The 12,148-nt window shown below is 51.5% G+C and overlaps 1 protein-coding gene across 2 annotated transcripts in view; it reads left to right on the top strand.

Annotated features, from left to right (window-relative positions):
* SLC19A1 (solute carrier family 19 member 1) overlaps window positions 1-12,148 on the top strand; it is a 41,512-nt gene that overhangs the window by 23,633 nt on the left and 5,731 nt on the right. Inside the window, exons 3-6 of one of the 2 annotated variants that reach the window (XR_002098658.1) lie at window positions 5,146-5,902; window positions 7,851-8,043; window positions 8,637-8,778; window positions 9,492-11,827. Coding sequence is in view for 1 of the 2 variants with exons in the window: in XM_019523233.1 (XP_019378778.1) it covers window positions 5,146-5,902; window positions 7,851-8,043; window positions 8,637-8,778; window positions 9,492-9,680 (1,281 nt within the window). In the remaining variant the exon portion in view is untranslated. Of the gene's footprint in view, window positions 1-5,145; window positions 5,903-7,850; window positions 8,044-8,636; window positions 8,779-9,491; window positions 11,828-12,148 lie in introns of those variants that run through there. The other variant, XM_019523233.1, reaches the window with a different exon arrangement.

The raw sequence follows: 12,148 nt of genomic DNA, 5'->3' as shown, positions 1-12,148 counted from the left end.
ATGATATGCAAATGTTTTAATTTTCAGTTAAAAGTGTACCTCTTAAAATAGCCTTTGTCAGACTAAGGAAGCATCGACAGTTGGTGTGTGCTTTTCCTGGATGGAACGAATAGTGAAGAAGCTAGAGGCTGGTATGCATACGAGAAAGCTAGTCAGTGAAGATGTCAATTGAGGAGTCAGTGGGTGACAGAGAGATTGGGGGGGGGGAATCCTCAGAAAACTGAATAAAAGTCAAACTGTTCTTGCATAAACTTCTTTCTGTGTCAAAAGGCCAGATTTTGACTCCTATCTTTGGTTTGGAAGGTGCTGACCAGCACCAGCAGGCTCACCTCATTCTTTGGAGTGAAGATTCATGGAGACATAAGTGAACTCTTCCCTGTGTTCCTGTAAGGGTTTCTGTTTAAACCTAACCCAACGCGGTTCACTATTGAGCAGTTCATGCTTCTCTTTATCACCTTTCCCAAGGAGATGCCCAGAACCAGTGAGTTCTGGTTGTGCAGGACTCGGAAGATGCTGATGTACAAGGCAGCAGAGAGGTGGCACATGGGATCACTTCTTTAATGCTCCTTGCTGCATTTGTTTAGTGATGCACCCAGCCTGAGGTCAGCTGCAGCAGTCATGCAATGCATAGGCAGTCCTGCCTCCTCTCTGCCCCACTTCCCAAGAAATCAAAGTTCAGAGCTCCCAGCTGCAGTATCCTGTGTCAGCAGTTTGCTTTATGCTTTGGGGGAGGGGGAGCAGAGGAAGTTCATGCAGAGCAACTTCCCCCCAAAATAGCTAATCTCTTTTTAGGAAGGACTTCTGTTAAAGCCAGAAGTTTTAGTTAACCCCTTCTGTGCTCAGGAGATAGAGTGATTTCTCCAGACCTCATTCCAGCTAGAGGTAAGCCATGATGCTTCTCATTTTGGTCAGAGCTACAGCCCTACCTGCTCTATGGGATCAAATCACAGCAGAGAAGGAGCCATTGGAGTAAAAGCAGGAGGCTAGGGGGATATGTTGCCAGCCTCAGGGCGGCAAGCCTAGAATGGTTGCTCTGACAGACTTAGGCAGAGCACCTCAGTTGGAGTGGGACCCAGCCTAGGTTGGAGTGTGCCAGAAAGACACTGCACGTTTCTCAGACACCAGCTGCGCAGTGGATCTAAGTGCCGGCTGGCTGAGGAATCAATTCCCTAGTAAACATGGCCAAGCAAAGCCAGATCATGCTGCCTTGCTGAGGGGCAGAGGGAAAGGACTCGGTGCTGCTTCCTTTTGCTTCTTACCCACTTGTGCTTCTTGCCCTGCATTCTCCATTGCTTGGGGAGTAGAGATGAGCTCTGCAGGGCACCATAGCTGGGAGCTCTGCCCAGGAGAGGTTTTGTCTTTAGATGCCTGTGCTGTAGCTGCTGGTGCCCGTGTGTGGCATTTAGAGTGTTCTTAAATAGCTCTGGGCCATGTTGGGGAAGCACTTTTTGCCTCTTATGCAGCATATCTGGCAGAGTAACCCACAGTGCAGCTGTGGGTAGCAGCAGCCATAGTGCCTTGCAGGGGTAAGCCTGGACACGTGTAGCAGGGAATGCACTGTCTGCACGGAAACAAACTGCATGTGCTTGTGTAGTCAGACCCAGGGGCTGGGGTTTTTCTGTCTCTGCAAAAAGCCCAGGCCCCAACCCCTAACAGGAAGTGCACTACAGCATGTCTGTACTTGCACTACAAACATGCTTCACCTTCCACTGTACCAGAATCAAGCTGTATAACTGGCTCTGGCACAAAAGTTGTGAGTTGCTATTTGAGCAGCGAAGACAGAAGACTTTTGTCACCTGGTGTGCAGGTGCACTGGTCAAGACCCCTGAAGGAGCCAGGCCCTGTTGTGCTAGGTGCTGTGTGTGCCCATTGGTGGGGTCACTGGGGTACTCAAGGCCTGAGATGGAGCATGGATTCCACAGCAGGTTGGTGTGTGGCATGGGAAGCTGCTACATGGCACATGACCCCAGGCACATCCATTCTGGCACCTTGGGGCACACACTGTCAGGTACACCTGGGAGTCGGGGAAGGGGGCAGAGTGGCCCTCAAGGAGGGTTGTGGCTCACCTTGTCCACACTGGCCACAAAGCTCGACTACCTCCTGCGCGTGAGGATTTGCTGTTCCTGTTTGGGTGTTGGCAGAGCTGGGAAGGAAAGGGTCCCCCTGCCTTTTGCTGTCTCTCTGCTGGCTTGAAGCATGCTTTTCATTTAGCTCCAAGCTCCTTCTCTGAAGCTCAACTGTGCTGACCAGGGTTAATCAGAGAAAGCTGTTTTGGGCTTTGCTGCATCTATGGTCCCTCCTGGCAAATATCCAATAACCATCGCTTACCCCTTTTGCAAGGGAATGAGCTTAGGCAGAGGGGCTGCCCCCATCAGAAACCAAACCAACGGAGCATGTGGCCTCCCCTTGGCCTCCCACAAATGGGAGATACAGAGATCCACAGGAGTGGCTGAAACAGCAGGGGCATCAAGTTAGCCCAGAGCAAACAAGACTTGGCTTTTGGTAAAACAAAAGAAGAAAAAGAAAAAAAAATGTTCTGAGGGGTCAAACAAAACATTGCAGCACAAAACAACAATAACTGATTTTTGGGTTAACCTTTTCCATTAAATGTTTATTTTCAAAATGCATGTTTTGAAATGCAAAACCTATCTGTCCAAACAACAAGGGATCGGACAGATTTCTGGAGGAAAAGTGCATCGGTAGTTATTGAGCATGGGAGTTGGGGCACAGTGTCTGAATCAAAAATTCCTAGACCATAAATGCTGGAAGCTGGAAGTGGCAGGGGAACAGTGGAAAAAGCCCTGTTTGCTCTCCCTTTCAACATCCACTCTGGGACAAGTGACACAAGGTGTTTTGGAACCAGCAAATAATGGAGCCAGGGCCAAGGAGTCACTGCAGTCCTATCCTGTATGTTTAACTGACGGGCAGCTGCTCAGCCAGCTACCAACAGTGCTAGTTAATGCACTCTCGTACGCTCTGGATGTGTTCTTTGCAGGAAGCCAATAAGTCCAGTCACATCAGTTGACCTCAGTTTCTCTCGACAGGAATTCTTTTATGCAGTCTCACAGGTGGAGTGTCTGCAGACAGTTAGCTTGACCCCGATGGTCTCTGATGCACAGCTTAAATCTGGGACTTTTTTTGTCCTCTTCCTCCTGATGATCCATTCCCTTGGACAAGATGGACCTATGGTTTGCAAATAGTAGTTCTGATGTTCTTAAGTGTTTTGATTTAAGTATGTCCCAGTTTGTACTTTTCCAAGACTCTTGCCCTCACTCAATGCTTCAGAGAGACAGTGGTGTTTCTGCAGGCTGCAGGGCCTACAGGGGCTTGCCTAGCAGGAATACAATGTCTTGTCATTGCTGTGGTGTGTGTAACTTGCTGCAAGACAGGCAATCTCTGCCCCTGGAGGGGAGGCAGAACAGTGCTCTAACTATTAGCTGTCCACTGCTATAAGAAGGAGTGCGGGTTTTGCACTGTGGAGGTTAAGTTGATTACACTTCATGTCTCAGCTATGTGAACGGGTCTTTGCTACTTGCTGTGCTAGGGCAGAGCTGAGACTGGGACTGCCTGACTTCCGGGGCTTGGGAACACAGAGTCCTAAGCAAAAGTGGTTGCCTGGAGCTTAGTTGAGTCCTGTGCCAAGCACCAAGACGGCTGTTGAATTCCTCCAGGATAAGGGATTTTATTAAGAAGGCTCATTCATGATCATTAGGCAGTTATGACTTGTGTGCTGCTCTGCTGAGGTCCCAAAGGCCATGGTTATATACATCTTTTCCCTTCTTACCGGACTACTCAAACGTCTGAGGCCTTGAGTTCTTCTCCCCAGGCCTGTACAGACATGTGCATGGGTAAGCACAAACAGATACTGGGACACTTGTGCTGTAGCATGGTCTGCAGTAGCACAAGCTCGCATCCCACCCAGAGTGTGACATGGGGCCTTGGAAGGGAGCAGCAAGCAGGGGGAGAGTGATTGAGGCACATTGGTTCAAGGATATTTGTGGAGAGCAGGGTTCTTTGGGGCCCAGGAGGAATAGGAGCAACCTAAACCTGAGCAGGGAAAGTGGCAGTCAGGAAGGCCCAAGCAAACTGGGGCAGAGTGGCGGGAGCCTGGCTGGAAGGCCACAACTTTTGCTCACATCCCCATGCAGAGAGGGAGTCTGGTACCTTCTGTGGGGCCATTGCTGTCAAGGATGATGGCAGTGCTGGGAAGCAGAGGTTTGATCTGGTGGTGGTAGGCAGAGAGGGAGGTGTGCTAATGGCCTACTATAGAGACAGGCAGGCAGTGCAGAAGGTAAGGGGCTCCCCAAAGCTTTTGGCATGAGCTGAGTCATCCCATCACTGCCCCAGAACCACTGTGTTGCCCTACCCCATGGGGAGTGCTGTCTTGCTGTCCCTCCTGTCTTCTTCCTGCTGCCAGAGTCTGAAGGAGGTGGGCAGGCTGCGGGGTGTGGTGTGTGAGCTGGGTTGTGAAGTATTTGTGTCCCCAGGGACTGGCCCAGGTCTGACTGGTGTTCTCAGGCTGTCTTTGTAGTCAGCACCACATCAGTCTTCATTTTCATGCCTACAAGGTGTGTTCTGTCTGTTGATGCCTTGGATTTCAAGTACAGTAGCACCCTGGCAACCATTTGGGCAGGTAATTAATACTTATTCCCAGACTGCCAAGCTCCTACATCAGTCAGCAGTTGCTGCTGCCTTGATCCCATATGATCTATGCTCTATAGACAGCCCAGAGCTCATGCTCTAGGCCTTTGGCTGGGCTGTATAGCACCATTGTGCATGGTGTGGTGTGGTGCTCTTTATTCAGAAGCCATTGCTATGTTTTGGTCCTGGAATGCATGGTAAGAAGCATCCTGGGTTCTAGGTGTAGCAGCAGGAGCACGTCAGTTGAGACCAGTACTCAGGAGGGTGCAGGATGAACCCATCCAAGGACTAGGGATGCTGAAGGTGCAGTAGTTGAACACTTCCCACCAGCCTGGCCTCTGGCCATGGCTCAGCAACCTAAAGGAGGAGTGCCACCTCCAGAGCTTGCCCCCAAATGTCAGCACCTCTGTGCTCACAGCAATAAGCACTATGCTCACAGTGCTTTCCTCCCCTGTGCCTCTGCAGCATGATGGCTGCTGTCTTGCTGACTTGGTTGCCTTGCAGGTGACTAATGAGATCACTCCAGTCCTGTCGTACTCCTACATGGTGGTGCTGGTACCCATCTTCCTGCTGACAGACTACCTGCGCTACAAGCCGGTGCTGATGCTCCAGAGCCTGAGCTACATCTCCATTTGGCTGATCCTGATCTTCGGCACCACCATCCTCACTATGCAGTTCATGGAGTTATTCTATAGCATCACCATGGCAGCCCGTGTGGCCTATTCTTCTTACGTTTTCTCTCTGGTCACCCCATCACTCTATCAGCGCATGGCTAGCTACTCCAGGTCTGCTGTGTTGATGGGCGTCTTCACCAGCTCAGTGCTGGGGCAGCTCTGTGTCACAGTTGGTGGGGTGCCCTTCATGACACTGAACTATATCTCCCTGGGCTTCACAGTCTTTGGGCTCTTCATAACACTGTTCCTGGAGCGGCCTAGGCGGAGTCTCTTCTTCAACAGGGCTGAGCCAGTGTGTAATAGCACTTCCCCTTCGGAGCTGGACAAGATGAGCCCAGATAACTACAAGCACACCACATGCCTGCCTTCCTGCTGGCGTGATGCTGCCCTCTGCCGCATGCTGCGGGAGCTGGGGACCATTGTCCAGCAGCCCCAGCTGCGGCTTTGGTCGTTCTGGTGGATATTCAACTCTGCCGGCTACTACCTAATGCTGTATTATGTGCAGATTTTGTGGGATGTTGTTTATCCAGCCAAAGATAACCGGAAAGTCTACAATGGCGGGGTGGATGCTGCCTCAACATTACTTGGTACGTGCACCTCTTGGCTTCCAGGCTTTTCTGTTGTCCTTCTGCTCCAAGCAACAGCAGGTTGTCTCCATCTGAGCTACCTGAAGTGCAGTCCATCTGCAGAAGAGTTGTCTTTAGAGGGGCCTGTGGGGAGGGTGTTGGGAAGCGCATCCCCAAGTGGCCAGTCCTGCCCTGGGCTCTAATCCCTCAGGAATGTGTTACAGCAGCTTCCCTGTGCTCTGACAAAGCCCAGAAGCCCAGATTAGTTCCCAGCTGGACAGAAGCCATTGCACCAAGTCTCACAACTCAGCACTGCAGCAGACCCACCTCCGGCAGGTCTCAGATCTGAATGGCAAAGGTGAGGCCCTAGGAGCAGTGGCAGAGTGAGGGCCTCCCTCTGGGAGAAGAGCGGTTTAAGAATGGCACAGTTCACCTTCCCCGTGTCCTTTCTCAGTTGATTCAAGCAAAGCTGAAATGAGCCTCGTTTTAAACCTGTTTCTGTCATGGTCATATAGTTGTAGTTATGGGCACCTGTCAGACCGTGGATCTTCATTGTCATACAAAGGCTTTGCACCAGGTTAAGTAGGTGGCTTTGAAATCCTCCCCTGTAGTGAAACAAGTACCACTATCTTGTACTAAGCTGAAAGATCCCAGCAGTGTGGCAGCTCACACAGCCTGCACCCGGGTCAAATCTGTTAGCCCCCGTTTGCAGGAGCACTAAACTCCTTGTTCCATTTCATTGAGCAGTTTGAGAGATCTCTAGCTCCTTGCACTCGGCCAGACTGGACGTGCCCAGTAGCTCGTGGCCATGGTGCCATGCACCACAGTCAGTAACTCAACCCCATCTGTTGCCAGGGTTTGGGGATCATTTTGTGGGGAGCTGAGGTGTAGCTGACCTGAGCCAGGCACAGTGGCAGGCAAGAAGAAGCACTTATCTGAGGAAGAGTCCTCTGCCACTACACCTCTATCCAGGGAGTCTTTAAGGGGAAAGCTGCTGGCTTCGTAGTCTTTGTGGCTCTTGACTCTTGGTAATCATGCTGCCAGGCTGGACTCAGCAGGCTTTTGCCCTGAAAGTGGCTGCAAGAAAGTCAGCAAGCAGCTCGGCATCTGGAGAACCTGGAGAGGGTCCAGAGGAGGCCACTCGTATGGTTGAGGGCCTCCATGGCGAGCCCCATGAGGAGAGGCTGAGGGACCTGAATCTCTTCAGTCTCCGCAAGAGGAGACTGAGGGGGGATCTTGTGGCTGCCTGCAACCTTATCAGGGGCCACCAGCAGGGACTCGGGGAAAGTCTGTTCACCAGGGCCCCCCTTGGAGTCACCAGGAACAATGGCCACAAGCTGAGGGAGGATAGGTTTAGGTTGGATATTAGGAAGAACTACTTCACTGTAAGGGTGGCCAGAGCCTGGAATAGGCTTCCCAGAGAGGTGGTGCTCTCACCTTCCCTCGAAATCTTCAAGAGGAGACTGGATAGGCACCTGGCAGGGGTCTAATCACCCCCAGTGCTCCTTCCTGCCCATGGCAGGGGGTCGGACTCAATGATCTGTCCAGGTCCCTTCCCACTCAGTGATTCTATGATGCTATGATCTGTCCTGCCTCCACTGTTGAAGTCCGCTGCCTGCAGCTGCCAGCTAAACACGGTTAGATTTTAAAGGCAGAGCTTGGTGGCCCTGCCATGTAATCCCTGAATAGGGCAGGGTTGCTAGGTGAGACCCATTACGAATGTACCTTGACACTGTGCTTTTAAGGGCAGAGAGCTGCTCATGCTGCAGGGGAAGCAGGTTATTACTAGTGCACAGTGGTGCATTTCAGCTGCTGTTTGGGCCAGGCTGTGTTATCTCTGGCTCTCTGCTAGTGAGTCCAGCATGATTATCCTTTGAAACACCCCAGGGCAAAGGGTAGCCAGGCAAGACACTCAGCAGTACAGGTGCCACTGTGGGCAGTGCAGCATTACCCTGCTTTGTCTTCCTAGGTGCCATTGCATCCTTTGCTGCCGGCTTTGTGAAGATCCGCTGGAAGCTGTGGTCAGAGCTGGTGATCGGGACTGTGACAGCAGTCCAGGCAGGGCTTCTCCTGCTGATGACCTCCACCAGTAACATCTGGCTGTGCTATGTGGCATATGTGCTGTTCAGGGGCTCCTATCAGTTCCTGGTTCCCTTAGCAATGTGAGTACCTCCTGCTTGGAGATTCCTGCTCTGGCCATCATAGGCTGGCTCCCCTGACTGGTAACATGGGCACAGTTGCATTATCCTGGCTGCAACTGGTTTTGGTTAGCATGTAAGCATCCTAAATGCTGCCTGAAGGGCAGTCTTGGAGTAGAGAGAGCGAGCACTGGAGCCATACTTAGGGACTTGGCCTCCCGTGAAAAGGCAGGGCTGAAACAGCAAGTACAGACCACGTTTTCCAACAGAGCGCTCTATATTTAAGGGGGGATGGGGCTGCTAGCATCACATGTTACATGTCAGCATCAGTGCCAGGAAGGCTGGCTGATGCAGGGGGTGAGCATCAGTCCCTTTACACACCAGGAGGGACAGTTTCCACTTACACAGTCAGACAGGTGTGAGCCTAGCCCTCCAGCAAATCAGAAGGGCTCAGTACTCAGAACAGAAAATGGGATATTCCAGTGCGCTTGACTAGGCCATGCAGCCTCAGCTTGGCTAGGCTGAAAGTTGGGGAGTATTTTCATGAGAGTACCTTTGCCTGAATCAGCTGAATTAATGTTCTGCCTCCCCCCATGCCCCCATCTCTCTCATACAAGATTCCAGATTGCCACCTCCCTCTCCAAGGAGCTCTGTGCCCTCGTGTTTGGCATCAACACCTTCTTTGCCACCATTCTGAAGACCATTATAACCATTATCATAGCAGATAAGAGAGGCCTGGGCCTGTCTGTGCATCCTCAGGTAAGGTCACAGGGTCAGAGGGGCACTGTCTGTAGGAGCTGGTTGGGGAAGCACAGGCTCATGGCTGCTAGGTGGGCGTACTAGAGCTCGATGGAACAGCCAAGCCTTGAACCCTGGGGTAGGCTGCTTTGTAGCTGGGCAGGAGAAAGGAAAGCAGGTCAGTTGGAGCATGGGACTTGAGGGGAGGGGAGGTTGTGGCCAACTGTCCTGCATTGCCCAGCCTGTTTACTCCTGAGCTTTGCTTATGGACAGCTGAGGCCAGGCTGGTTATCCTGCTTCCCCTGTGGCCATTGCTTGTAATCGTACAGCCACCACCTGAATGGGAGCGTGTAGCTGTGGGCCAGGTGAACTAGCCGAAACCCTTGGGTCCCAGGCTTGGCTCCTGCCTGTTCCTCCCCACTGCTGTGGCAACTCTCATAAGCAGCATCCTATCTCTTCCCTTTTCCATTTGCTTCCAGAGCTGACATTTGCCTGTGCTTGGCCTCTTTGCACAGGGGTGTGTGGGCAGAGCATGTGCTAGGCCCTGCCAGCCATATTTGAGACTTTGCTTCTGGGACAGATTGCAGGAAGGGGAAGTAGGGCCAGAGTCAGCCACAGCACCCTGTAGCAAAGCAAGCAAGGGCAGGGGAGGGCATTAGTGGCCAACCTGTGCCTTTGAGCCCAGGCTCTTGTGCTACATCCCATCCCCTCTGCTCTCTCTTCCTGTCCCTCAGTTCTACGTGTACTTCTCCTACTTCACGCTGCTGGCAGTGCTGTACCTCACAGCAGCAGTGTATGTGAGCATCCAGCACAGAAGACGCAAGAAGCCCCAGGAGCCAGCATTGGCCAAGGAGCTATGCAAGCCTCTGGATGAAGTGCCAGTGAAGGAGAAGACCTCAGAGCTGAGCAGTGTGGAAGCCTGAGAGAAGCTATGAGTGAACAAAAGGGGAAGGGGCCTGTCTGTATGTGCCCCGCCCTCACTGTTGCCCCAGGGAACCATGTGTGCCCCACCAAGATATTTTTGCCTCCCTCTGAACATCAGCACCCGGCAGGGAAGATGAGGACCAGAGAGGCCTGGGTGACAGTGAATGCCCTGCACAGGCTGCACCTGCACAAAGCCCACAGCCTGATTGCCAGGGGCTGTCTCTCCAGGGATGCCTGCACTCGCTTCACACCTCAGTGCTGGCTGACACTGCTATACGGAGTGAAGGTTTAAAAACAGCTGTTGGTAACAGAGCTGTTTCCAACTGAACCAGCTGGGCTTCCAGGCCCTGGCTCAGAGCTGGTTTAGGCAGCTGCCTGCTGGGTAGAGGGAGCTTTCCTGGTGATTTTTGCACCAGTAGACAGACAGACACACATGCAGTGTCTTCCCCTCCCTGTCTCACGCTGCTCTTTCAGTGTGACCAGCCCCACACCCCCAGATGATTATTTCAATTTCAGCCAGTGCTGTTTTGTTGGAATGACACTGGCACAGGTATTTGTTATAAGCCTTAAGCAGTCATGCTCGCGAGGTCCTCTCCCCAGCACCACAAGTGCTAGCAGTACTTCTTTTTTAACTTTTCCCTTAACATGTATAAATCCCCTGGCTGCCTTAGCCTCATCCAAGTGCTACAAGGCAAGAGGGGCCTGTAGCCACATATCACCTGGGGTGAGGATTGCAGTAAAGTGATAAGTTGCCCTTGCAGACCTGGCTGTTTTTGTAGGTAGCTGGTGGTGGGAGTGCACATGAGTGCTGAGGGCTGGCTTCTGCTGCTGGAAAGGCAGCGCTAACCCAGCGCCTCCCTTTGCTGGCTGCTCTGTGGCATGAGTGCAAGAGCCTGGTGCTGCTTGTTGAACCTGGTCAGCATGAGGGGCTTACAAGGCCCTGTGATCCCGGGTTGGCTCTGGCCAGGTATGGGATTGTCCAACAGGCACGATCCTTTCCACCTGTGTGTGGTGAGTAGCTGCTGTAATTAATCCCTTTGCGCAGGGGTTGGCAACCTTTTTCTCTGGGTCATAGCTTGTGACCTGGCCTCCTGCTGTGGGCTGTAGATCTCTGATTTTCCCTCCATCCTTACCTTGCTGCAGATACCCAGCCCCTCTGTAGGGAGGGTAAGCAGATATGAAGGCATGTGAGGGCAGCAGGGAGAGCAACAGAGGGATCTGGTGCCTAAGCCACTAGGTTCTGGTCCAGGAGCTCATTGGTTTTCCTTCCTGGTCTGTCTCTTTAGGTAAGACTGAGGCAGTGCCACCCTGATTGTGGTACAGCTCTTTATGTCACAAAGACACTAGTGTCTCTTGGTTGACTTCCCATGCCCCCTTTCCCAAGCCCCAATTCAAGCCCCAGGCAGGAGAGCCCTTGCAGTCAAATTGCATAAAGTGACTTGGAGACCCCCTAGGCCCCAGCTCTGAACCCAGATGGGAGATCCTGAGATGCCAGGACCCCACTGTAAGCAAGGGGAACTCTATCAGCCCTGGGCCTACTCCCATCTCTGTCCTTAGCAGAGGGGAGGTGTCACCCCACCCAGGGTCCATCCACAGCTATGAGAGACGGTGTGGTACCAACAGCAATTTCAGTGTACACAGAGTAAAAGAGGATACTTTCCTTTATTCAGTGCCTTTAGAAAGTGGTTTATAGAACACAACTGACAAAAAAATATAAAGATCCACAGGCTTTAAATTGCATTAATTACATAAAATACAGTAGACAATGAGAAATAGAAATTGTGTGACTTGCACAGCTTTTATGGTAATAATTTCAATACAATAATAAAAAGCTAGTTAAAAATTTAGCACCTCAGATTTTCAAAACTGATTTAAACAATCTTTTAGACATTAGTGCTCAACAAATACGGTACATATGTAACATGAAAGTGTGTTCAAGGTTTCTGGCTTTGAAGGGGAGCATTTTCCCAGCTCTGGTGCTAACACAGGATGCCCAGACAGTGGCCAACACAGTCAGTCAGTCACACACACACACACACTTGTGCACACACACACACACCACTCACAACTGTTAACTATGGGATTCAGTGCCCTGTGCTGCTGAATGGAAATCAGGATGTGTTCTCTACCCAAATCCCCCATACAGGTCATAATCCATTATATTCTCTTGTCCTTTTCTGTTCCTAAGTACCTTACAAGTTATTCGTTAATCTGATCACTTAAACTTACCAAACAAATGGCCTCTCCAGCCCAATGCTAAGGAATCAGATGAGGAAACTATATGCAGGTTTGGGAGTAGCCTGTTCCTGCGCTGGTATGAAATCTCCCATTGCTCTTAATTATCCCCTCATGACAAAGGCACAGACTACCCAGGATGTGGCATGTCCCTACCAGAGCACGGACAGCACATATGAAGCCTGGCTTAGCAGGTATCTGACTGGAAGCCATGATGTGTAGGCCTTTTGGT

This window comes from Gavialis gangeticus, unplaced genomic scaffold, assembly GCF_001723915.1.
Source record: "Gavialis gangeticus isolate Ggan-Ray unplaced genomic scaffold, GavGan_comp1, whole genome shotgun sequence".
NCBI classification, from domain to species: domain Eukaryota; kingdom Metazoa; phylum Chordata; order Crocodylia; family Gavialidae; genus Gavialis; species Gavialis gangeticus.
This window is presented reverse-complemented; position numbering and strand designations above follow the sequence as displayed.